The following is a 27981-nucleotide window of genomic DNA, read 5'->3' as shown; positions in this document are numbered from 1 at the left end:
AGCAGCTTAAAAATTCAGCTCCCTCAACAGAGTTTCTGTAGGACTGAGGTCTGGAGACTGGCGAGGTCGCTCCCTTAACGTGCTTCTTCTTTAGCTACTTTTTTGTTGGCTCGGCGGCAATGTTCCCTCTAATTTTTCATGTGTCTGAGCGAACATACAAACTCCCTGAGCGATCCCTTGGACCACTGTGAGCAACATTAGACGTGTGCACTGTGGTCACACCAGCATCCAATCCACCCAGGTTACATGGTTTATTAAAATAATCAAATTACAGCATTTACATTTATGTTAGACTACTTTTAATTAACTGCTTTAGCCCACTGACCTGACCTGTGTAGTATGTTAACACTATTGGAAGTAAAAATAACTTGAACTTCAATTTTTAAAACACAACTTTCTTCTTTTTTTTCCTTTTTTTATTTTATTTTTATAAAGCTCTGACTTGTATTATGAGTCTGAGGTCTGGGAGAGAGTCCTGTAACTCTGTCTGCAAAATACAGTATATAATGACCAATGTTGGGCAATTAATTATATAGTTAGAAGTAACTATATAATTAATTGCCCAACATTGGTCAAAAAAGTAACTGAGTTATGCAAACAACAAAGTTTTTTGCAGCTGTTTACCTAAAAATGCAGCCAAGGTGTTTTTTAAACAAACATTTCAAACTATTTACATAACAATCAGCTGTTCTGCATCAAATTTGATGCCTCACAAATTATTTGTGCCACTCCAAAAATAATTTCTGTCCACTATGAGATAAAGGAGAACAACAACCTGATACCTGCAGGCCTGACAACAGGAGATGTATCACTGCTGTAACACCTGTAACATTCAGCAGTCGCCTCATTGTTCTGACACACACAACAAAACTATTGACTACACTACACACTAACTACACAAGATTTGCGCTAAACTTCGCAAATCTCTCACATCTTAAAACACCACCGTCTCTCCTAAAACTTCCCCTTTCCTAAACAACTAAATGCCATGTTGCCATATCATTTTTTGATTGGTCGACATGGTACATTTTTCAACCAATAGTAAAGGGTGCGGTTTTTTTGGTTTTGTTTTTGCTCACAAGCCGAGAGTGCTTTCGAGCGTTTTCTTTATAAAATGCCGTTTTTACCGTTTCTTCCCGCAGTAAATATAAACAACGATAGTATTCAGGAAGAAAACCAAACATTGCATTTTTATCATAACTCTTTTTTTACGTGGCCTATCAACACAATTTAAAAGCTGGTATAAAGTCCACACTTTTTCCGTCAATTGTTCCGTCTGTCCTGCTCACATCTCCAATGGTTGTTCACGTTGTCATTAACGTGGCTTCACTCCACATCAGCCACGCCGCTTTGCTAGCTAAAACACCGGTGTCTGCACATAAGGACGCTGTCATAGCCTGTCAACGACGTTGATTGGCTGCATATATACGAATGTGAATCACATTATTGGCTGGACTATGGAATAAGGTGGCATCGTTCTAATCCCATACGGGAGCAGCCAGTCACTTACTGACTAACACTGCAAAACAGAATTGTTAAAGTTTTAATTTTAATTTCAATTCAGGTTAGATTTTTTTTGTGCGCAACGCAGATTTTATGTGCGCACAGACCGTGCCAGCAGTGCGCAATTGCGCACGCGCGCAGCTTAGAGGGAACATCGCTCGGCGGTATGTTTTGGGTCATTGTCATGCTGAAAGACCCATCCACAACCTAGCTTCAGTGTTCTGGCTCGATATAAGTAGCATAAAGATTAGAGACTGTTCATTTATTTGTAGGTGCTCAATATCACAAATTCAGCAGGGGATCAAATAATTAATTCCCCCAGTCTACTGTCATTCACTCAGTCTGGACAGAAGCATCACCTTTTTTTTTTTTTTTATCTTTATCAAATAAATTTGAAAATATTTAAATACTTTGACTTTGATGAAGGCTCTAAATGATTTCTTGTGCTATTAAGCAGTGTGTAGCTGATGCAAACATAACTATTTTTTTCACTTGTTTAAGCTGCAATGCAACTACATTACTGAAAAAAATTTAAAAATGCATTTTTATCTTTCTCATCCCTCATTGCTCTGAATACATAATTAACTCCACTGGCTAATGAAGGATTTTGCTTAGCACATTCAAGTCAGCAGTCAGAGTTGTCCTCTTTTTCTAATTCCATACAATATTAGCCTAAAGCTTTCTCTAAGTGAATGTGCTTGGTCTCCCTCTAATTGGGTCACCAGAAACCTAAAAAAGTTTGAGAGGAAAACAGAAAGGTAGAAAGAGGAGAACGACACCAGGGTGCGCCGAAGGCTGAATGGGTGCATTTTGATTCTCAACAGTGGTTTTAAACCCCACTCTGTGCACTGTATTGCACCAGGATAACTGTAGTACCTCATGAAAATTCAAAAACAGGTGAGTCATTTTCCTGGCATGTTAATAGGTCAAAAAGATGCATTTGATCCATTAGTGTTAGTTGTAAGTGTTCTCGTGGCTCCAATTAGAGCCACATTTCTTGGTGTGAGCTGGCCTAATGAAAAGCGACATTAAAACATGGTATATGTCAAATGTGTCAGCATGAGAAAAGTATATTTTCATTGAGCTCCAAACTAGTCATAAAACTGCTCATCGCCATAAACGTGTCTGAGAAATTATAGTGATGTGAGCCCCAAGAGGACAAAGCCATTACAACCTCTTGTAAAACACAACATATCAGCAAAATATGTGCAAATGATCACAGGCAATTAGGCGTACGCTGTTTGGTTACAAGAATCATGTCCAACAGCCCCTTGGGGTAAAATCCTCGCTCAGATAACACGTAGATTTTGTAGACAAATACATATCACCTTTAAATTACAAGGAATCGTCATCAGAGCATAGTGCATAGTGAACTGACAGGCTTGTGTTACAAAGGCAAGACTGCATGGAAATGATGGATGACAGTACTAAACTTTAAATTATGCACCCCCCTTTGGCATTTTCATTTTTCTATTCTGTTCTTTTCAAATGATCCATTTAAAGCAAGCATAGCAGCATTTATACAATTCTCATAGACCTTTGCAAAAAACTATATGCATCCGTGGCATCTAGTGTATTCTTTCTTTTTGTCTTTGATTCCTCAAGCAAGCCAGTGGTATGCAACTCCTATTCTTTTTAAGAAAAACTACTCGATGCCATTGCAATTGTTGAATTTGTTTAACAGCCTCCACCCTTGCTTGACATATACAATATCCCTACTGTGAGGTGTGGTGTGTGAGCAGGATTACAGTAGCAAAGTGCAGTCTAATGTGACAGAGAGGCAGTTTAATGTCCCATTATAGATACCAGGGTCTTGACAACCAATAAAGCATTTAGATGCAATTTGTTCCTCTGGTGCGTTCACTGCTTAAATGTGCTGTTGCCTTTTTTTTGTGGAACAACCTCTTGAGTGTTGACTGTTTGTTTTACGTGTGATGGGCCTGTGACAACGCACTTTCTTTATGCCGTGTTTAGTGCTCTTTAAGAGACAAACTTAATTTTTGTTGTTGCATCTGATGAAGACTGTTCAGGGAGGGAATACTTGCTTTGGTCAGAATTTGTGTTACAGTGATGAGTGATTTAACGGTCATAAAAGACATAAAGTTTAAGATTAAACATAATTTCTTAAGCAAGATTAGTCTTTTTTTTACTTATTATATCAAAATAACAAAAAGGTTAAGGGCCAGAAGCAAAAATTAAAGCACCCTGCATAGTCTGTGCTTACACCTTTTGGAAAGTATCACAGCTTATAAAGACTTTTGGAGCCGCTTCACATGCTATCCGTTTTTATTTGTTAGGTGTGTAGGTGTGGCTCTTTGAGGTTCCTGGGTTGTTTTGCATGCACTGGTCTTTTTAATGTGTATCCAAAGATTTTCAGTGATTTTAGGGAATGTGTGGGCTGTAGCTGAAACTTGAGCTTGCACCTCTAGGGGCTGTGGATTTTGGGGTGTATTTAGGATCACCATGCTGTCTTACAAGTCATTCACTTTTCATCTTTAGTGTTTTTCATGATTGTGTGATGGTAGGTTTCAGAACTGGTATTCCTTTTGCTCTTGGCTCTTGGCTCTACCATTCTCTTGCTTTGTGAGCTGGTAGGTGGGTAAAGGAACCCTTGATGGATGATTTTTGGGAAATATGCGATGAGTTTTTGTAAACTCAGCCTTAGCACCCACAGGCTACTTAAGGTCTGAGATCTGACCTTACTTTTAAAAAATGTATAAGCTAATTAATTAATAATCTGAGAGCTGAAATATTTTGTGCACAAATTTTTTAGGCTTCTCCTTTTTTTTTGTTCCACTCAAAAATAATAATACAAAAACGACTAATACGACATTAATCTCCCTTAAAATTTACAGTGTTTCCTCGTTGTCTTTTAGCTAGGAGACTTTGTCCATTATTTCAATATTAATGAATCTTTTAACACATTCATAAATATCACTCCGATCATTATATAATCAACAGCCACTCTGAACACTTTACAGTAATGCTCTGACCTGTTGGGACAGATGCATGCACCTTGGAGATGCACTGTTCAGACACTCTCATATTGGTGCCCCTGGAGCAGTTTCGTAAATGTTTGTTCCTTCCCCATGACAGTGCTAGTTAAAACTCTCAGGCTACTTGCATCACAGTCAAATGATGGTTGTGTGAATTGATGAAAGATTTAGCCTGGGGAGAACTGTTTTAGATGCTATCTATGTTTTATTTCAATTATAGCTGAGATCACAGAGACTGCCAGGATGATGATAACAAGCCAGCTGACAGTTAATCCCTCAGGACAGGAAACGAGTTTTACAGCAACTGATGTCATCTAAGGTTAAATGTCCATTGTGATGAGGCACTCTTCAAAGGCAGTCACATCCAGCTATTGTTCTATCTCCCCTTTCTATCATTAGAGTAGCAGGAAGATGAAAGTCGAGATAACTCTGGGGCTCTCCAATACCCAAGACCTCCTATTAAAGCAAAATGGAAACTAAGGAAGTACATAAAGATTGTAGAAAAGATAGCCAAGTAAGTGTCAGCGTATACACATACATATACATGTCTGTGCTACCCTCTTCAGCATTGGCAGACATCACAAGAACTGTACAGTATGATGTAATAGAACCCTCAACCCGGGAAGAGATGTTAAACATCCAATAAAATGCTAACGCCACTCCTCTTTGAAGAGCCACTCATCAAAATTGAGGTCTTAACCTCAGAGTCAGCATCAGAAAGTTATTTCTCTCAACGGCTCCTTTTAAGTAGGGAGATTATGTCTGCTGGATATTATCCCCCTTGCTGTGTTTAGTGGTACTGAATGGCATCTAATGAACACCACCTCTGCGGTTGCCTCCCCTTGATGCCCTTTGCTCAGCCAGTTTGCTGGTGGCTGTCTGGGAGATGAGAGGAAGGAGCTGAAGGACAAAGAGAGAAGGAAACAGAAGGAGAAAAGGACACAGCAGGGGGCTCTCACACCTTTTACCAGTGCAGTTACAAGGTGGGAGCCCTTAGTTTTAGCTTGGACAGATCAAAGGAGAGAGGTGTTGCCAAGAGCACGATGGTAGCAGCAATAGCTGGTTACTGTTATGTCTTGTTCATGCATGGATCCAAGTGTGGTGCACAGGTGTTTGATATACCGTTCAGGACCCCTTTTGTTTCTCCTCAGTATCACTTGCTTTTATTAAATATGATGAGCTTTTTCACGTTTCATTAACTGCTGCATGTTTCTATCTCATTTTCTTTCAGTCACAGGGATCTAAAGCCAGAGAACCTCTTGCTAGATGAAAAGAACAACATCAGGATAGCAGACTTTGGCATGGCTTCCCTTCAGGTTGGCGATAGTTTGTTGGAAACCAGCTGTGGGTAAGTAGAATCACAAATGTAATGTCTGTATGTACTGAATGATATTAGATATCAGACGTCCCGAGGGAGTAATTAAAAGGTCATAGTGGAGGTGGAAATGCTGCTATGGAAGAGGAAAACGGGGAGAATTCAGAGAGACTAAGTGGAGTGAGTGGAGCCATCAGGCTCTCAGCTAGGTGCAGCGTTGTCAAAGTGCCCATAATCGTGCTGTGCTGATCTCTTCAGGAGACACTTTCAGTGTCTATCACCGACTGTGGTATCTGGCGATGAGCGTGGCCAGGGCCATGGCCACACATTACTGCTCCCGTCTTCTAATATTTCACACTGGGTTTATGATCTAATAGTCACAACCGCACCAGGCACATCAATCCCATGACATTAATGAATTTGCTTGCAGGAAGAGTCACTTTTAAAGTGGGACTACACTCGAAAAAGGACCGAGGTCTCTTTTATTGTGGGAGTGATTTTCTTCAACCCTAAGGTCAGGTGTGGCGGTCATTGTGCAGGGTCATATTTATCAATAAAAGGCAACACACTTTATGATGACTTTTAAGCACTGGGGTCATAAACTCAGTGACACCATGGATTAACAGAAACACCTCACTGCTGCACTATAGCATTTCACTCTTCCATTAAATTCACTTCAGAAAGATTTGAATATGTAAGCACAACCCAATATGATAGAAGTGCATTGTTATTTTTATTCTCTTTATCACTAGCTGGGCCCACGTCCTCATTTAAGTTTGACAGCGTTTTAGTAGGTAAAAGTGAATGCTTTGACGTGAATTGAGCTGCGGTTTGGCGAAGGCCTCGAAGGGGACTGGCGATGGCTCCCGGGCCTGGCAGATCCCCATGTACTAAACAGAAGTGAAGAAGTTGAAGAATGGAGAAGAAGGACGGAGGGAGGGTGGAGCACGTAAACGAGAATGATCAGCTTGCAGAACTAGGGGAACCTATATAGATGACAGCCGGAAGGAGCGTGTTTGGAGGCGTGGTCCTGCTCCTGAAATTCCGATACATAATCTCCAATTATTTTCCCAAGATAATGAAATCTTATTGTCTAGTGATGGAGTAAAATAACATAGAGTTTTGATAAGTAGGTATAGTTCACCTATTAAAACATATATAGAACACAAGCAGGCACTCGATAGGGAAGTAATGATGAGTCCATGTTTTGATGTCAGAGCTGGCTCAAAGTCTTGCACACACTTGGGACAGACATCCATAACACTCTAGAAATGGTTCCACAAATTTGCTCAAACTGAGTGGTCTAAGTTGTTATCTTGCTTGTAAAGTGGATGTCTTGGGAAAATATTTCCTCTGCATTTGCACATGACACTCTGTGCACGGCTGGATATATGCTCTGTGACAGCTGTCCCCAGCTCAGATTGATTCGGTCCAGATTAAGCCTCCAAATCAGCTGAAACTGAAGTTACACACACTTTACACACGCAATACAGCAACACACATGCGCACACAGAACAGGCTTAGTTCATCCCTCACCTCTAAGTCCCTATGTCCTCTGCTTGTTTGGGTGCCTCTCTGTCTCTGACTCCCTCCCTTTATATAACACACACGCGCGTTCATTGTGCATGTGCATGCAAACACATGCATCCAGTTGAAACTGTTGCATAATTTTTTTTTTTCAGCAGTCGCACAATGCCTAAGCTCTCATGACTCATCGGTAAAAGATCAGGCCAACTCAAAGCAGTGCGCATAGCAATCTGCAAGTCAGATGTGTCCACCGTTTAGTCATTGTTCAGCTTTGATGACCACATTAAAGTTTTCTATTTTCCTAGAAAGCCTATATGCAGCAGCTCTTACTCAGCAGTATCTTTTGACCAACTTGATCTATATTTGATTGCATTCTGCTGCCACTCACTCGGAGGAAGCCTTAATTTGATAGAGGTGGAATGAATATTCTTTGCCCTCTTAAATTTATAAAGTACTAAAAGTACCCTGTTGGAAGCATGAACACAGAGCTGTCCATGAAACAAATGCATGCACGCAGTTTGGTCGGGGCCCACATCTGTTCACGATTTTTTGTTTTTACAGATTAACACTTGATTGCGCTCCTAATAACATAAGTCGTCATCAAGTCATTTGACATTGCGTGCCCTGCATCTGTCTCTCCTCCACTCTGACTCCACATCTGTGAGGAGGAGAGAAGATATATAGGAGAGAAGAGTGAAGATAAAAGCAGCCCCTTACATTAAATTGTTTCCCTGACACAAACACAGAACCTACCACCTTCAGGAAATGAGAAGACAATTGAGAGAAATACTGTTTTCTTTCCAATCAATAAATTTAGCCACTTCCCATCTGCATATTAATTTCAAAGTTTGCACATGTGTCCATGTTTGTGTGTGGATATGTATCGACATGCTTTTGTATCGTGTATGCATATGGCTTCCCATGTGTGTTGGAGTTGCAAATGATGGCTTGCAAATTAAATTAGTTTTACATTATTACTAATGATAATAATTTGATACAGTAACGAGAAAACGAGCAAATAGCATCTTGATTGGCAATCACTTTGAGCATTGTCATTTACAGAGAGATCAGGTGTCTATCTGAACAACCCTACGGCACCAAAAACACGAGCCTTACAGTCTTGATTAGATCTTGTCTGTTTGCATGTACGTCTCATAGCAGAATGTTGGCGCCATTAATGTTTTCGTGTCTTCGTGCTGTTTCCTAATATGTGTGTATGTGTGTTGTTATTGATTATTCATGCCCCTCTGAATGTCCCGTCTCTAAGTGTAGATATGACACTTTTTAATTAAACACATTTATCTGGCCCCTTCTCATCATGCAGCAGTCTGACACAAATGTATTCCATTTGCTGTGGGTAATGGAGCTGAGTGAAGATGAAACTTGCCCCAGGTAGAGTAGTGGGAGCCTCAGAGCACATACATAAATACGTGCAGACATACAGATGTATAGCAGATGCATTGGCAAGCATATTCAAATATGGATTCTGGGATGCAAATACAACCTCTTCCTCTGTCTGTACAAACCCAGCTGGGAGTTCATCACTGCTTACTGTTTATTTACTATAATTCCATGGCACAGATTGATGAAAGGAAATTATCTTATATGCAATGAGGAAGTGCACGGATTTAGTCCAAAAAGATGAATTTTCATGAAGATCAGCTTTATGTCTCAGTGTCTCAGCGCTTCTTTCAATGCTTCTGTCGTAATTCACATCTCTTAAGATCACGATACATCCCTTCATACATATGTGTCCAGTATACTGTGTATTGTAGAGGTCCAGAAATCCCTCTCTAGACAGTTATGACTCATGAACTCTATACATGAGATAAAGCCAACTTTTTATGCATCAATTTTGTGGTATTTGTTGCCCTCTGAAAATAGAAGACAGTCCTTTCCTGCCTGTTGATTTTATTTACGTGATGCTAGTGGTGTTAGTTTGAGAAAGACAGAGAAAAGACTGATGTAATGCCAAACCCACGTTGAACTGTTTTTCTAAAGACTACATTTTTCTGGTCAGTGGGAAGTGGCTCTCACGGTTTTCTATTTATCTTTAGTGTCCCACCATATAACCTGAACCTGGTGTGAGCAGCATGGATGTTTCTACAATATCACCCATACTTGATCCGCAATCAAATGTGAAAGGAACTTTGCAGCATTGGCCCCGTTAACTGGCTTGTTCACTGAAGCGTACTCGGATGGATTTTATCGTGTCATTGAATGGTTGTTAACTTAATGAAACACTGTATACCTGGTGTAGTTAAGCTTGTGCTGCGAGTCGCTGGCAGCAAATTACTGACTAAATAGAGCTGTGATAGTGGGAAACATTGCAGCTGAACTAGGTTAGCCTTTCAAAAGTCAGAATGTTACCATAATAGCAGAAGGGGCTTTCTAAACATAAAATAATGAGTGGACTGAGTGTTTCAAAGTGAGCACTATAAAGCTCATCCTAGACCCGGTGTTCCTAAGGCATACCAAAAGTGGCCGCACCTTTAGAGGATGAATACATTAAACGTTTTCGTTAGATAAAAGAGTAATGCTTCTATTTTAAAAATTTTTGATCAAAAAATCCTAATAACATGAAGCATTTTACTGACTTACCTCTTTTTTTTCGTTATAAAAGAACTACATGGATCCTTTTTTGTAGCAACCACCAGTGGTACCGCGCTTTAAAGTACTGATGCATTGGCTTCAGCTATTTGACCTATTGGCTACTTCCACCTCTTATATGTGGGTCAGTTCATCTGAACCCATCTGAATTCATGAAATGTAACACAAAAGAAACCGTACAGAAAACAAACACAAAACTCCCACCTCACTCTCACAAATTTGCCTGAAAAAATGCTAAAATTTCGCGTTTCCGTTGGTTTGGTTTTTTTGATTTAAGTGTCCCAATGGATGAAGGTTAGGTATGTTTTTACACATGAAGTTCCATATTTTTTTTCTGTGTCAATATCTGCTACTATGGCTCTGTGAATATAGGCTGTAAAGAGTGTGGCATAGAATGGTGGATGCTTGAAGAAATAAAATATTTGCATTCCCAGTCTTTGACAGTAGATTTGAAGTCCTGTCGAAACCAAAGCTGTAGGGGAACGTGTGGCATTTGATGAACTGACAAGGAATGACCTAAATGGGACAAAGCTATAGGTTTTGCATGCCTTGTGTGTTGTGGCCTTCATGAAGTAAAATGAGTGCAGAGCTGATGGGTTTTTTTCTTTGAAGAAAAGTCATCAAGTACTTATTTGCACAGGCACTTGGAGATCCCGAGTTGGCACGGTAGCCGTGTTTGTTTTTGGCCAGTATTTTGACAGTCTGAATAAGCTGGGCTGTCAGAGCTGGTATTCTTGAGTGCACAAGAAAACAGCCAATCTAAAGGCTGTTTACAAACTACGTAGTCCCTCAGTCGACCCAAATGCTATGCCATTAAACAGAGTGAGACAAAGAGGTGGACAACACATTTCATAATGGTAGGAGGTCTAGGGAGACAGGTGATTTGTTTTGAGGAGCAAAGAAATTAAGTTTTTTATCTGATTAATTGATTTCCAGAGAATCCCTTAAAAATATAGGAATGTCAAACAGTGAGAAGAATTAATATATAGAGTAACAAGTCACCCATATGCTGCACTCATCCATAGACCTGGGCTTATGGAGGAGTCTTTGCAAGGTAGCTCCATAAATCTTCATATGATATTGATATGTCAATCTAGTCATTGGCTTTACTGTCAGTCTATCCAGGGGCTGTAAAGATTAGTGGGTCTGTTCACCGTCTGCTGTGAGAGGATGCCCTTGACTGAGCAAGGCAGAGGACATCCAAACACTCTCAGGACCCCTAAACTCCTAAAACACATCTTGATCTACGTTCGCTGGAGAGTTTTACTGTCTGCATAAATTGTTGTCTTCATATTTTCAGACAGTGACTTATGCTTGTTTGTTTTATCTGTTGTGAACTTTTATTTACTCTGCAGCACAACTGAAAAAAGTCCTTAGATAACTTGAACCTTCTGTATCTGTTTGCTCCTTTTCCAACAGATCTCCACACTACGCATGTCCAGAGGTCATCAGGGTAAGTGACTACTCACAGAATCACAATATTCATTCCTCCTGTGCTAACTTATTTTTAGTCGTCCTCCGTCTTGTTTCAGTTGGCCTTAACGTTCAGTCTAAACTTGTCTAACACAATGTTTTGCCCTTAGGGAGAGAAGTATGACGGGAGGAAAGCAGACGTCTGGAGCTGTGGGGTCATTCTTTTTGCTCTGTTGGTGGTGAGTGTCAGCTTGTTCTTCAGTAAATGATGTTAATATTATACTGACACCCAGTTTAACATCTCTAGAGGCATATTGCGTAATACAATTTTGCCATGAAGTGTTGCTTTTGTGTCATATCCAGCAGTAAGTCTAGCCTTTTGCATCGTAGTGAATAAATAAAGAACGGAAGTGAAGCTTGAGAAATAAAAAGGGAGTGCTAGCCTAAACTCACCACGGAGCCTCTGACATAAACTCAGGTGTTAAGGAGTTAAATTCAAATTCTGTCATCTAAATGGAAAAAAAAAACCCTAAATGTTGCATAAACACCCTCTAGCTGATATAGTTGTGCTACAGAAGATCAGAGAAAAGAAGCATCTTTTTATTCATTATCCTGTACCCACAGACGACGCTGTATCCATAATCAGGTCTATTCTCTAGCTGCATTATGTCTGTGGTTCCCCAGCCATGCAGCCCCGAAGCTTTGTTTCATCAACAGCTGTACTGTAGTTCCTACACACTCCAGCTCCATGAATAATTCATACAGCCAAACTGAAAGACAAGAGCCTAAAATAAATACCAATGCTGACAGGGCAGCTTTTGGCCACAGGCCCTGTGTATTTGTCTTTGTTTTTGCCGCTCTCTCCCTCCACTCTGTCTGTCTTATGTGTGTGTGCACTTGTTTTAAGGATAGTATACTTAGTACTGTTGTGTTGCATAAAACTGATGTTGCTTACCATTATCTCCATCATGACCACGCTTTTCTCGCTCCAAACAAAAGTTTTTTTTTTCCGCCTCTGCTGCTTGACTGCAGAAATATGCTGTCTCTCTTCAGTTTCGTCCTGCTGACTAGCCGCGAGATAACCATTTGTCTGATTGTGGGAGACACGCATACTCCGCAGGAGTTAGGCTGCACTCAGATCATCTGTTACACAAGTCTACCTTCCTTTTTCCTGCCTCTTTATTTCTCAGCAGCTCTTTCTGTATTTTCCTCACCCTTTCCATCTTTCTCCACCCCTCCATCTTCTCTTGTGATTGAGGTTGCCATTCATCAAATTGCTACATCTGTGAGGTGTCAGCACCCTCTGATAAATGACTCTTATGAAAGAATTCTAAATGAATGAGGTAAATGAGAAATCTGGGTAATTATTAGCGAAGCCCTTTTTTCAGCTCACTGCAGTTTATTATTTATTTAGCGTTGCTGTTTAGGGCAAAATGCTCCAACTGGAGAGTTGAATGAGTTGCGAAAGCAAGCTGAATTTTTAAGTCGTGCAGGATTAAGATTCGAAATGTGTTTTTGTTTCTTCTAGCGAGTCTTGTTAGTCATTAATAATCTTTTTTTTTCTTTTGTGACTTCAGTCAGTTAAAATCATTTTCTCTGTCATAATGCTGCTGTTGTATTAAGCGCAAATTCTTTCTTCTCTACTTAGTTCCCTGCTCCTACCTCTCACGTCTGCCAACTATCATTTCAGTCTCTTTTCTTTTCTCTTTTCTCTGCCTTTATGTTTCTTCAGGGCGCCCTACCGTTTGATGATGACAACTTAAGGAATCTTTTGGAGAAGGTGAAGCTGGGTGTGTTTCACATGCCACACTTCATCCCTCCAGATTGTCAGAACCTTCTCCGTGGCATGATTGAAGTGGATGCCTCCAAAAGATTAACGGTCAGTTCAGTAAAGAGACTCGGTGTTAACTCAGAATTGTGTGTATTTGTGCATATCTTTTATGCACATAAAAGTAGTCAGTACACTTTGCAACCTTACCTCTTTATGCATAGAGAATAAAAGGGACATGAAATCTAATATGGTGCAGAGGTTTTAGGGGCATTTTAGAAGTTAAGATTGTTAGCATTGCAGCAAGCCCAGACATACAGACAGAATCATAAAGAGCAATCTTCAATAAGAAGAGGAACTTCTGCAACAGATAACATGGCCTTGCAGAGTCCTCAGCATCAACATAATGTCCTATTATCATGTCAACATCACCGAGTCTGCTTAGGACTACATTAAAAGACAGATGCAAATGAGACAGCATATTTCCACTGAGCAGCTTTTGAAAGTTCTCCAAGATGGGTGCAATAACCTGCCCCACAAATGGAGTGAAGAAGGTTCTACTTTTATCTAGTTTAATTCAGTATTCGTATAGTACCTAGAACTTAAACATTACAGTCTATCAGCAAAAAATATTTCGTAGTTAATATTTACTACCAACAGTGTTTACTAATCAATTTTAGAAGCTACAAATTAATTTTATACATAATTCAAGAAACTATTCCTGGAAAATATTTGGACAGATGTGGAGTAAGAGTAAGATCAACTAACTTAAACTAAAATATATAGTATCAGTTTGGTGCTGTTGTTCTTTCTTGATACAAATGTGTTTGTATCATTCCCAGTTCTGTGTAAGTTCAAGTACATTGTGTGGATTCAGGAGAGGAGTGTTGCTTGTGTACCGCACACTGATCACCTTGGCAAGGTAACCGGATTAGAGAGCAAGAACAGAGATATAAAGGACGGAGTGTCGGGTTGAGAGAGATGGACAAAGGCGAATGTAAATAATGAAAGAACTAAAAAAACGGACATGTTTACCAGAGAGACAGTGGAGCCCTTCTTTGTTATCCTGCATTTCACATTCAGAACAGTGCACAAAGCTACACCCAGTCTGCAAGTTACTGTATTTGATCACATCCTCATTTTTACTGTATGCACACAGCTTCTCCAGGTATCTCTGTGAATCAGTGCATCAAACAAAACTATTTTCATGCACTTGCCAGCAACATTCGCCAAGGGTGGTGATGACACCACCCTTGGCGAATGTTGCTGCTCCATTTCTTTATGCATTAAATCATCTCAAACCGTGTCAGAATGAGTAAGAGTAAAGTAACAGGAATGTGAAAAACAGCGGCAGGAGTAGCAGCAGAAAAATAAAGTTTAGAAACCGACATGAAAAGAGATGTTCATATGCAGGATGCTCATTTGTATTGAAACAAGAAACAGAAAGATCAAACCTTTTTATTATGCACTATGCACACTATATTATTTATTTTTCTGGTCCCTCTGTCTGATGAGGACAGGTCACCCTGAGATTCCCTGGATATGTCCACCAGCCTCCAGCAATGTCCTAGTCAAAGGGTTACATGCAGACCATGCTGCTGGGAGAGAATATGCTACCTGTCTGCTCCTCTCTTGCATCAGGACTCCACACAGAGCTCAGGGGATGTGTTGTAACCTCGAGGAATGTCAAATATCCTCGTTAGATCGAGCATTCGTGGAGTTTATAGTGACCGCTAGTCAGACCTGAGCCAGGTACACTGAGGGGCAAAAATGACATCATAATGGAATATGACATTCACTTATGTGGGATTATTTCCATAATAATGTTTGCTGAATCAAATCAATGGGGTAATCAGACTCTAAATACGGGCTGTGTTTCAGTAGGTCTATTGTCACCTTCTGTTAATTAGGTTTGTAAGCAGACGCACACAAGTAAACACACAAAGTCAAGGCCTCCTCAGAGTTTGAGTGGGAGGGCACGTACCTGGGATTAAGGGGCTTAGGCCAATAAAAGCCTTTCTCTCCATTTCCTGTCTGTGCAGTCAGGGACCCAGAGGCAACTAAGCCAACCACCTCAGCGCAATCATCTCATCTTCAGTATTCAAATGATAAAAGACACCGTGGAAAGATCTGCCTCCTCATGGTATCTGAGTAATACAGAGGATTGACTAGATTACTATAATAAAGAGCAAAGTTCCTAGATGGAAATAAAGAAGGTGTTTTGTTTTTTGTAAGAGACACCAGAACCTTTCTAGAAGTGGACTGAAACACTTTGTTTTAATGATGACAATTGTTTTTAGGCCAATGTAATCTTTTAAAGACTTGCCAAAATTGGCAAGTGTTATCTCTGAATCTGAAATACTTACGGATCCTTCTGTTACTGCTCTCTCAGCAATTACAAAGACTGCAATGACTACAGTAAGAGTAAAGCTGAAGAAAATGGGGTTTAGCATTGTCAATTGTCAAGACAACCTGCTAAAGTAAAAAAAAAAGAAAAAAGCATCAGAATGGGAAGAAAGGTGATTTCACACACTGTTGAAATGCTGGGATAACCACTTGTTAAAACCACAACACGTCAGATCTTGGAGCAGATTTGCAACAGCAGCTGAAGAATAGACCAGGGACTGCTCCTGTCAGCTAAGAACAGAGAAACCAAGGCTACAAATAGCATTAGCTCACCAAAATTGGAAAATTGAATATTTTTATAATATATTAGTCTCCATTTCTGATGCAATATTTGGATGAAAAACATGAAAGCATAAATAGACCCCCTATTTTGTATCAACAGTTCAGGCAGTTGGCACACTTTGGACTGTTTAGCACCAAGTGAGCATATCTAAAACGGCGCAGCCTACCTGAATATTGATGTTGACCATGTCTGTCCCTTCATGACCACGGTGCGCCCTTTTTTTCAATGGCTGCCTCCAGCAGGATAATGTGCCTCGTCAGAGAGCTAATCATCGTCTAAAATAATCTCAAACTGGTTACTTGAACATGGCAACGAGTTCACCGTACACAAATGGCCTCCATAGTTTACAGATCTCAATCCAAGAGATCAACTTTGGAATTTAGTCGAACAGGAAACCCACATCAAGGATGTGCAGCAACATGAACCAAAATCTCCGATGCAAGTTTCGGGCACCTTGCAGAATCTATCTCATGAATAGTTAGAACATTTCCATCGGTCACATGGGGTTCAATCGAGCACGAGCAGGACGTACATATATGTTTTATATATTCTACGTAATTCTTTCTTTTTACATTCATCGGGTCCCAGTCGCCCCAAATAGCAAAGAGAAATTAAAAATGCATGCCATGAAAGAGTTTGGGTCTTAGGAGGTTAATTCAATGTTTGTTCATTGTGTAAAAGCGGTTCTTAACTGTATATTTAATTGCATAAAGTCTGTAAGTATTTAGGCAGCGACACAACCTTGGTAATTTTGTTGCTAAAAACATTCAGCTGGAATTCTTTGATTCATGGCCGTAACACGACTGCTTATCATTAAATTATGCAATTAGTTTGGAGCCTGTGAAACTAGAAGGATTAAATCTTTTGTTAAATCCCTTGAATCACAGCTGAAAGTTTTAACTTCGAGCACATCTTTCAGTTACACGGTTTCCAAATACTTATACATCTGACTTTATGTGTTTCTGTATATTATGACTTGAAACAACAGAGTAAGTCTCTACTGTAAACACGGATTGTGGTCCTTCCTCCACTGAACAGCCATGTGACTGTTCTCTTTCTGCTTACAGACCTACAAACACAAGTAAGCTGAGAATCACATATGCAGCACCTTGATAAATATACACCTCGATGTGGACAGAGCATTCTCAGCCAGTATTATACAGCATCTCTTCTGCCTGAAAGCAGCTGGAATCAGTAGTGACACATTTAGAAACTGATTGATGTGATTCTACGTTTCAAACCACATCACTTTCAACCCTGTGTGAGATACCAGACTCTTGCCTCCAGGCCTTCAATAAAAGTCGGACAGAGTAGGTCACCCACTAGTCTCTATCTGACTGGCAGGGTGTCCTTGTCAATATCACGACCTCTGTGGTAGAGTCACCTATAGTCAGTAACCACAGTCTTCTCGGCTCTGTGATTGCACTAACATCTCAGGAAGGCATGCATCGGTGCTGAAGCACAGAGGTAAATTCTCTAGGGAAGTGGTAACATCAAGACATTGATGGAGACACTGACACGAGAACTATGCATCTGAATAAGTGACAATAATTAGAGCTGTCATGTGTATCTCCTGTGGTTCCACAACAACAGCTTGAGCAAATTAAAAAGTCCCAGCAGTGACATTGATCCGCTTTCCTTCTGTGGGCAGTTGAAACACCGTGGAGTCATTCTAGCAGACATCTTCCTTTGTTGCTATTTTGCCCGCTGTTCCTCTCTTTCTGCTTTTCCTTTTTTGACAAAAGACTACGCTGACAGGGTTGGTGACAAAGTGGCCACTCTAGATGTGCGATGACAAGGGTAGTATTAAAAAAAGTGAGTGTGTGAGTCAGTGAAATGGGAAGAGGATGAGAATAGGAGATTCCCTTCAGACCAGAGGGCTTGGCAGGGTCAGCTGCATGTGTGAGGGAGATAATATTCTGTGTTTAGCTCAGTTGTATCACCTTCCTCTTTTTGCCTTTGCTGAACCTTTCTCTCCTTTTCCTCAATATGTTTTTTTTCCATTGGCAGTCTTAACATTTGAAGGTCTCATTATTTACTTCCACACCTTAACCTGCCTGTATTGTCTCTGTTTTATTTCCTTGAAACGTCGTAAGTTCAATACTTACTGGCGTTGTAATGTGCCAACAATTTCTATACCTTCGTTTATCGTTTTATTCTCTTGTCAACAACATGATACTATTTTCCAGTGAATTGCATTTTGTGAACTGATCTTCATTTTTTTCTTTTCTCATTACTTCTCCAGTTAGAACAGATCCAGAAGCACACATGGTACATGTAAGTAGTCCTCTGTTTTTTTTTTTTTTTTCTTTATGTTTACACTCCTGTCCTCCCTTCAGCTATTCTGCAGGGCTTGTAAACCTGAAGGGAGCTGGCACATGAAAAATGACTTTGAGCTCCAGCTCTGTACACAAGAGTACATTTAAGCAGGGCACGACTCCACTCTCGAGGCTGTGGGGGTAAATTGGTAGTGCGTGAAAGAGGATGTGAGGCATATGGTCAGCTGAACAGAGAGCAGGGCAGCAGGAACCGAAATGATGAAGACTAGACTGAACCCAGCTAACCTCAGTGTACCCAGCGTTTGACATGCCGAAAGGGGTGTACCCACCTTTTTAGGCTAACAAATCTTTTGAGATAATTTATTGTACACTTGTAAATAAACGAGTTTATTAACTAGGAAAACAAATTAATAAATGCTAGAGATATGAATACACAAATAGAGTATGCATGAGGCTCTTCTACTAAAGGCTCCAGTTGTGTCTCTATCTTATAGCTTTCCATCCAGAGCACATTATTCAAAAAGGGGCCTAGTCGTTACCGGTTTGGCCATTATCGATCCGTAGATTTGCTATAAATTGACAACATTGGCTTTTCCTGGAACATCATTCAAACAACTGTCTCTGTTTCACTGTAGTTCCACAAACTTTTTTTGTGTGCGGTCAGTCTCTTTTGAAAATTACACTGTTTTTAAATTTACACTACTTGATTAAAGTGAAAAGTGATCAAGTGGAAGAATTTACTTAACCTCCTTGTCATCCACGATCTTAATTTGTGAAGGTGTATAAAGCCCTGTAGGTCTTGACTTAATAACAACACCATTCAATAGAAGAGAAAATCAATTTTTAAGGGGGTGTCTTTGAGCATCCTACTTATCTGCATCCACGATTTAAAGTGTTTACGTCTTCAAATATGCTCGCTATTATCATGAGATTTATTTATTTTTCTCATAACAGTGTTCTTATAATAGATTTTAATAATTTACAAGTGTTTTGTTAAGTATTAAAAACATTTACCAGTAGGTTTGAGGATTGCTTTTGGCAATGCAATACCAACGATGAATCATCAGAGGAGAGTCTGCATCTTGGAAGGGGCTGAGTTATGGTTTCTGTCCTGTACTGAAAGATCATGTAAACACAGGAAGACTGATATAAGAAACAAGAGGAGACAAGAGCTAGGCAAGAAGACTAATGTAGTATGAGTTTTGTCAGTGAGGAAGTTGCCATGCTATCTGTCTCTGCACGGCAGGCTGGCTTGTCAAGTGACTGGCTGAATGAATGAACTTATAAATGAATGAATGAGAGGTGACATTTGTCTGACAAATGTGGTCATTTTCCACAGGCAACTCATCTGTGATGTAAAAACATAATAAAATAAAATAAAAAAAACATGTCAAAATCACAAAAAGAAAAACTTTTGACACAAAATTGAATAAAGCCATCAACCCTGTATTTTTAGATGGTGATTGTTCCAACAATCTTTCAGCACACTTGCCTGGAGCTGTGATGATGAAGAACGCAGTGCCAGGCCAAACAGATAGTTTATTTAACTTTCTGAAACTAAGTGTCCCACGAAAACAGTAAGTCCTATATAAGAAAGGTTGTAAAACTGATTGTTTACACAAACAGTTGCAGAAACATTAGTATAATTCAACCTCGGCAAACTACAGCCATAAAAAATTGCCATGAAGTAGAAACTGTGAAAAGCTGGCAAAGTCAAAAATCATCTTATTCTCTCTGATATTAAGCATTTTTCACTTTTTTTCAATTTCTAAAGAACTTATTCCTGTTTACTGAACCAAATGGTTAGTGTCCTTAAGATCTTTATTGAATCAGTCACTCTTTTAGCAATAAATGAAACAATTTTCACCTAAATAAATACAACTTGCATTCAAAGAATGAAAATTAGGCAAGACAGACAAAATGTAAAAGCCAGTGATCATGCATGTAGCTCATGTATGGTTTCATGGCTGAATGCAGACCAGGGATGACTCTTATGTGCTTCTTATGTTCTGACAGAAAGGGGCTCATATTGTTGACATTATCCTTGATAAAAATGCACTGAAATGCAGAAAAACAGAATCGGAGACAATGCCAACAATTCCAACCTTTCCGCCACTGACCACGGCCCCAAACTCTGCCGAGTAAGCATACACAGTACCATTTCAGAAGGAATCTAAAGTCATGTCAGAGCCTGTGTGCTGGGTACAGACAGGCAAATGAGGCTAATGAGAAGGAACCTCAGAATCGCACATGAAGGTAGGAGGCATTAAGATGCTGGCGAGGGTGATGGTGCACAGTGAGCAAATGGCTGGTAGAGATTTTGGACAAGATGCCCGGGACAACCTGGATGAGGTCAAGATATGGTGGAGGGGGAGGACTGCATGACATACATGGTACTTGCAGTATGCAGTATCAACACTGAAGGTTGCATGGTGGTGCAGTGGTTAGCATTGCTGTCTCACAGCAAAAAGATTCCAGATTTTTCTAGGATAATTGGTGTGCCTGTGAAAGTGTGCGATTGTCTGTGTTAGCCCAGTGAAGGACTGGTCACTTGTTCATGGTGTACTCTCTTTGAACCCAAATTGGATAAGCAGTTAAAATGGAAAAAGGGTAAATGGTCTATTTAAATCACGTTCCTTAGTTGTGGATGATTTGTTTTTTCTGGAGCCATATGATATGACCACGGATTTTCATGTTTTGACGTCTGTCTAAAGTACGCTTAGTGGTGCTTTCATTTTACTAACTGTGGGATGTTAAAAAGAAAAACATGTTTGATTTTTGAGCACGGATAAACCTGTTTTGAGGGGATTGTTTATTTTGCCAGAAGAGTCAGCCAGCTGGTGATAATAAAACATTAAATAGCAGGGAGAATGCGGCGAATTATGACCTCACCGGCTTTCCATATAAATCAAAACTTAAGTAACAGTTTCACCCGTGGGTCGACATTATAAGTCCTCGTGAAGACTTGATTTATTGAAGTTGGACTGTTATATATTTAGATTTCTTTTTCATTACCCTTACCACCCGAATTTATATGCACATACTGAAACAGGAGTGTTGGTGGTTATGTGGGGTGAACAATCAATGTAGGTCTGGTTCACAAGTTCACAGCATATAGAAAAGTGGAGGTCTGTGTCATTTCAATAGCTGCCAGTGAGGTTTATGCTTCACTGGGTTCACTGAAGGAAAAATAATAGATTCAGGGAGGTAAAAAGTGGAAGTGTGTGAGTTCAAATCTGTCTCTGTAATAACTTCTAAGCATTGGCGCATTTCCAGAAGTAGTAGATTTGTGTGTGAAAGAAACATCTAGCATATTATAGAAATCTTTGTGAAAATGGACTGTGCAGTATAACCTTTTATTTCAGTCCTAAAGAATATAAATGTGTGTATGCATGTAAAAAAAACAGCAGAAAAAGGTGACATAAATTAATCTAATAATAATAATAATGAAGAAACTACATTTAGAAATCACGCCAGAGTAGAAGAGGCAGGTTGCTGAATATAACAGCATGACTAAGTCATCTGCCTGAATCCTGCTGACACAATCACCCTCTGGAACATGCAAAAGTGCCTACACCTGAGGAAAACCTGTGACTTTAAAAGTCTCTTAATATAAACTAAAGTCATACTGACACAAAAGGTCATATTAAAGTTTGTACATCTACGATTTTACACAATTGTGTTCCAAATGCAAGTTTCTATATGAAAAAACCAAATTAAATTACTGAAAATTAGTAGCAGTAGCAACCAAACCCACTGATATTGTCCTTATTTCTTTTTGAATGTCTTTGTATTAACAGAGGAGGCAAAAATGAACCAGAGCCAGAGCAGCCAGTTCCCAGGAAGGTGACCATCCGCAGCCTGCCCTCTGCAGAAGATATCGACCCCGACGTACTGGACAGCATGCACTCTTTGGGCTGCTTCAGAGACAAAAACAAATTACTGAAAGACCTGCTCTCAGATGAGTGAGTAAATGGCTGTACAGCAGACAGTAGTACGAAGGAGAAAAAAGAGAATGGGGATTGGTGGTTGTTTTGATAAAAGAAGAGAGCGCTGCAATGAAAGGATAGGTGTGTTGTGTCTGTGTGCTCACTCAGCCTTTGTTTTCCCCAGCTCCTGTAAAATCCTGCGAGCCTGTCGCTTTAGATGTCAGAAGCCATAGATCACTTAATTGTTATCACACAGCGCTTACACCGTTTGCCACCAGATACATTCCCTTTAAACTGATCCTGGTTTCCACTGTGAACATGCTCATGGGTCAAATTGTTGTTGTTCTGCTTTTAATATTTGTGTCTCAGTTGCAGTTTCTAATATTTTTCTCTACTGTGTGTGTGTGTGCGTATAAATGCTGTCCTTGACTTTCATACAGTTGTTTGTTATCAATGTGTGTCCAGTGTGCAGATGTTGCAGTTTTTCTTTGTTTCCTTTTCCTCCTTTACCACTATTTTACATTTGCCTATCCTCTCCACTTTAATGCTAAGCAAGCATTACTCCATCACTGTGCCCTCTACCCATCCCTTCCATTTTCTTCCTTTCTCCTGGGAGGATCTCGTAATAGTGCTGGACTGGAGGAAAATCTGTGGTCTCTATCTCCCTTCCCCTGTTTCATTTTAGCTGAAGTTGCAGGTCCTTGTCTCTTTGCCTCCTACTGCTTTCCAATCTGTCTTTATTATAGAGGGCCAGTCCCTGGGAATTTTGCATAGAGAATATTGGCCTAGAGGCTAAAGATATTAGGCTTCCTGATTTACCGAGAAAGAAAAGGTTGAACTCGTCATGTTTTGAGACTTTCATAAACTTACCAGTCGACTCTGCATATAGAGATGTGCCGCGTCTTTAAAAAATGCATGCATATTATTACACGACGGCTTAATGATCTGTAAAACTAAACTTTTGTTTTAATGATGAGAGATATTTATTGGTGCTTCACAAAGAATCCCAAAAGATTATAGAACATTAATCATAGTGAGGGATTTTACAGTTTGATATGGTATGAGTACTTTTTTTTCCCCTACACACCCTAGGTATCTAATTATACGCATGGTTGTGTAGGAATTAATTAAGTATTTTTACTTTTCCTGACATTTCAGTAGTCTTTTTACTGCCACCTTTTTGCAGCGACAACCAAGAGAAGATGATCTACTTCTTGCTATTGGATCGAAAGGAGAGGTACCCTAGTCAGGAGGACCAGAATCTTCCCCCTCGCAATGAGATTGGTGAGCCCTGGAACAACGAGAGAATTGTTCATAAAGAGTGTAACATTAGAAAATGATATTTTTTTTAAAAAAAGAACAACTCAGAAAGCTAAACCACAATATGACACACAGTACGTATGAACTGTACCACCATGTAAGAATCGTGCCTGTTTTTTAATGATTTTTTTTAAACTAGTCATGGATTTGACTACTGTTTACACAAACAAAACCATCCAATTTGCACAATACTAAGCACTACAAAAAGGTAACTCATGAATGCTCCCAGTTTCTGAACGATTCTGCAGTGTTTTCCTCTGTTAAGAAGAAATTGGATCGGCTCCAGTAGCGGTGGATTGGCTCTGCAGTAGAAAAAGCATTCTGCTTATTGAAAATAAATAAGCTTTTCAATGAAATGTAGTAGCAGAAATAGAAGGTGTCAATAGGGCAGAGAAGTTTTTTTTTATTTTTATTTTTTTAAAAACTGTCACCCCCCAACTGCTTTGGCTCAGATATTAACTCTTCAAAAAAAAGAAAAGATATTCTATCATCCGTACACCGCAACCAAGCACAGATTTCCACCCACAGAAGTCTGAGTAGAGACGGAGATGCTCTGCTTAGACGTCTGCCAGGGTTATTTTCTGACAAGAACACTGAAACAGGAGTATTACGTGCAAATGTGTGTATGTGAGTAACTGCTCTGAGATACCGACATCTTGATGAATAGACTCCCTCTTCAGTGAATGTGATACAGTCAATACAGTGGCCATTAGTTCAAGGTCTAGGAGGAAACCATTACTTATTCACTATTAGTTAAAATGTCATTGCGATCAGCCCTAAACATCACTCAAACCCTCACATATACACAAAACTGAGCAGCACATAGATATACTCACAGAAACATGGACACGTGTCTGGTGCTTTGCATTTATTCCAAATCACCATGTCTTTTTCTGTCACACACAGATCCTCCGAGGAAGAGAGTGGACTCTCCCATGTTGAATCGTCATGGCAAGAGGAGACCAGAGAGGAAGTCCATGGAGGTCCTCAGTGTCACGGACGGAGGCTCACCTGTCCCGGCCAGGAGGGCTATCGATATGACACAGCATGGACAAAGGTACGCGCAGAAGTGAGGAGAAAAACTCTCTCTCTTTTTTCTTTTTTTTAAATCAATACCTTTTTAAATGAACCAGTAAAGACAGACCTTGTCCTGCGTTTGTGTGTGAGGAGGATCTAGCAGCCCTGTGGTGTTTTTACAGCTCTGACAGTGAGTCTGGATCCAGTGTCAGCAGGCTGCATTGTAGACAAACATAAACAGAGACTGACTCTCTGCTCACTTTATCTCCTGTCTCACTAGTAAATCAGTTTACAGTAAAAGCTTGGATATTCCTGATGCCGGTACAAAATGCAGCAAAGAAGAAAGGTACTCATTTGCCACTCACCCCTCACGCTTTTACCTCTCCCCTCTCTGTCTCACTTATTCAGGCAAAAGAAAGATGCAGCATGGCTTTTTCTAGTCAAATCTTTGTTTTTAAATGATGATGGCATATGTTGCTTGTTGTGGTTGCTTCACATGTCTTGTAGTTTAGTAGCAGTTTAGATGGTTATTTAATCCACAGTATGCATGGCTCCTTACACATAGGTGCAAAAACAGAGGCAGTTACGAGATATGAGACTGAAAGCATAGGCTGGGGTTTAGCCCGTTTACAGCAGCCTAAATAGCACACCCTGTATGAGGTTTGCTAATTGCATGTGTAGGTAGGCGAGCTGAGCTATCAGCTGATGTCAACTTGTATTGAGCCCAGCTGAACCGGAATTGTCTGAGCTTGACTCTGTAGTCGGCGTGAAGTAACACTAATGCTTTTCTTCTGAAGTTTAACTTAACTCTTTTAATTAAGTTTCATCTCAAACCAGGGAAAACTGCATTTGCAATTCAGAGGCTAAATATTTCTACCCCCACCCCTTCATTCTGCCGTTAGCTCAATTATCTCTTCGTTTCGTAATCTGAATGCACTGATAATCACTTCTCCTATGCTGTGTCCCACTTTCTCTAGTTGCAGAACAATTTTCCATTTCTCTATTTTAGAAATGCCGGAACCACACCCCCACAAGGCACAGCGGACTGATTTAAAATCCTTCTCTTCATCTTATTTGAACAACCAATATATCGCCACACCACACATTTGTGCTCAGAGGCAGTGACATTTGTGACAGCGGGGAAGATTGAATCTGAGGGGATGATAACCTGATCTGCCTAATGATAGTCAGATTGGCAGAGTGCTGGAAAAAGCTTTCAGAGATACAGAGCATAAATGGAGAGGTGGGGAGTGCATTTATTATATAGAATAAAAAATGCAGTCCTAAAGTTAAGTTCTTCAAATGTCAGGTGCATTAATAACTTTTCTCCATAGTGCTTTGCCAACAACAAAATATCGAGAATTTGATTCGTACCATTTCACCGAGGGAAGCCACTTGAGAAGTTTTGAATCCGTTTCAAGAGCTCCCACTTCTAAACATGTGTGCTTTTGTTCCTTCTGTCTGCTGGTGCCTCCAAATTCTAGTTTAAGATTCATCCTCTTTTGTTTCTTCACTTCTGCTGTGCCTCTTCATCCCTTCAGGCGGTCCATGTCTTATCTCTTCTTTATTTAAAGGTTGTCTTAGTTTAGTAGCTGCCTTTTTCTGCCCTTCACTCTGACTCATCTCATTTCAAGTCATAACTAGAATCCCAAAAAAGGTCAGTTTGCACTGACTGGATAAACCATTAATAATAGCCTGCTAACATTAATTCGATTGGTGATGACACACATCTTGAATAGTGTGAATTAGAAAGGGGCTCTAAAAGTCGATTTTATGAGGACAACGTTTGCGTCTCAAACTTGCATTTCAGCAGCTCCAGTCAACAAAAACAGCTCTGCTGCATCTTTCTTCAATACAGCTTCAGATCAGTTTGTTTGCTCTTTTCCCTATACCCAAATTTCTTCCAGGGCACCGCGCCACTCTTGTATATCGCCACTGTCTCTATCTTTCCTGTGGGTTCCTTGTGTGCTGCTGACCTTCAATCCCAAACACCCCCCTCTGTTAGTATGGAATTGCTATGCTAATGAGGACATGCTGCTAGTTTTTCTCTGTCTGCCTTCCTATCGGCTGTGGTAGATTGTAGGTATGCCACAGGCCCTCTGCCTCCAAATCAAATCAAATCTTGCTCTCCTGCTATACATGTCTTTCCCCCCTACTGCAATCCATAACTATCCATCTGATCAGTAGGGGGAAAAGAAGTTAGTAACAAAGTCTGTGTGAATCTTGATTTTGGTGTGTGCGCTTGTGTGTGTTTTTCAAACTTTTCTGGCTTTTATCACGTCCTTGTGCACACTGTGTTTGATCATGTGCTTGCTTGCATGTGCGTGGATAGACGATGGTGCTGGGGAAGCGCGTACGTAGCAGAATAACGTCCAAAGATTTAAGTGACTTTGTCTGAACCTAACCTTATCTTTCCTCAACAGCAAACTTTTGTCGACAGCGCAGAAGATTCATAGAACTTCAGATCAGAGGGCCTCAGAGAGCGGACTGACTTTGAAACATGTGTTTTGACAGGATACATTTCCACCAGCGTAAATAGTGAAAGAGAGGGGGAAACGGCTTGATCTGAAATTGCATAACAAAAATGTCTGAATTCCTGTCCTTTATCAGGCATTTTGCCTCTCATTTATCACGTAGTTACATTCAGAGTATCAGCCCTCACTTTAGTTTCATACAAATGATTGTTAATTCGACTGCTCCTATGAAGTACGGATGTTGGAATAAAGGTGCGGTAGCTATGTTGTGCAGTAATGCACATGGAGACTTTCTCATGTGAATGTCCGTTTCAATCTTTCTATGCAAAAATGTCACTTAAAAAGACATTTAAAGCTTAACTCAAAGCATAAGAAATCCACTGATTTAATTTTAAATCTTAACAACACGCCAGGAGAAATGAAGGGGAGGTTAATGATATGTAAATGAAATATGGAAAAATGCTGCAGCGAGGAGGAGAGAATATCAATTGATTTTTTTTTTATTAGAGATTTGCTCTAGTTGCTTCACGCAGTTTGAATGTGGAGTAGTCAGAGCAGTCGTAAGAAGTCAGCTCGCCTGCTAATTACTGACATTAATTTATTTAAGAGACTACAATAAGCACAAATAAAACACCTTAAACTGTGATCTTTACTACAGAAACTGCAGAGGTCTTGCTATATTTAGACATTTAAGCTGTAAATATTAATGCACTGAGTCTGCAGGGACTTGTTGAGGTTCAAAGAAGCAAATGATTTCAAACAGTTTGTGGATTTATATGAATACTTACTATGTGTAAAAAGAGGCCCATTGGTAAGAAGCAGCCAATATAGAGGTGCTAGAAAGGGAATATGTATCTCAGTCGTATTGTGCTTTGGCTTTGGCAGTGTTGTTCATTTTCTGTTTGGCTCTTGGCACCATCCGTTTTATTTTTCTTGCATTTTGTTTTATTTCAGTCCATGCCTTCAACCCAGAATCTGTTATACTTGTTCCACCCCCCCGCAGCCACACGTTAGTTCCCCAGGCGCTTTGGATGGGTTTCTGACAACTGGCGGTCACATACTGAGGACATGGGTCCTGTTTGAAAATAGGCTTATGGGAATTAATGACTACTAGATAAGAGAACTACCATAATAGGTATCA

General features: G+C 40.0%; 1 protein-coding gene across 6 annotated transcripts in view; it reads left to right on the top strand.

The window, feature by feature from the left end:
- brsk2a (BR serine/threonine kinase 2a) overlaps positions 1-27981 on the top strand; it is a 177168-nt gene that overhangs the window by 131991 nt on the left and 17196 nt on the right. For 5 of the 6 annotated variants that reach the window (XM_040025245.1, XM_040025242.1, XM_040025241.1 and 2 more), the window contains 9 exons: positions 5731-5847; positions 11371-11404; positions 11535-11603; positions 13097-13243; positions 18067-18098; positions 21901-22065; positions 23216-23313; positions 24256-24406; positions 24647-24712. In XM_040025245.1, coding sequence (XP_039881179.1) covers positions 5731-5847; positions 11371-11404; positions 11535-11603; positions 13097-13243; positions 18067-18098; positions 21901-22065; positions 23216-23313; positions 24256-24406; positions 24647-24712 — 879 coding nt within the window. The remainder of the gene's footprint in view (positions 1-5730; positions 5848-11370; positions 11405-11534; positions 11604-13096; positions 13244-18066; positions 18099-21900; positions 22066-23215; positions 23314-24255; positions 24407-24646; positions 24713-27981) is intronic. The other variant, XM_040025244.1, reaches the window with a different exon arrangement.

The sequence above is a fragment of the Simochromis diagramma genome, unplaced genomic scaffold (assembly GCF_900408965.1).
Source record: "Simochromis diagramma unplaced genomic scaffold, fSimDia1.1 OVJJ01000293.1, whole genome shotgun sequence".
NCBI classification, from domain to species: domain Eukaryota; kingdom Metazoa; phylum Chordata; class Actinopteri; order Cichliformes; family Cichlidae; genus Simochromis; species Simochromis diagramma.
This window is presented reverse-complemented; position numbering and strand designations above follow the sequence as displayed.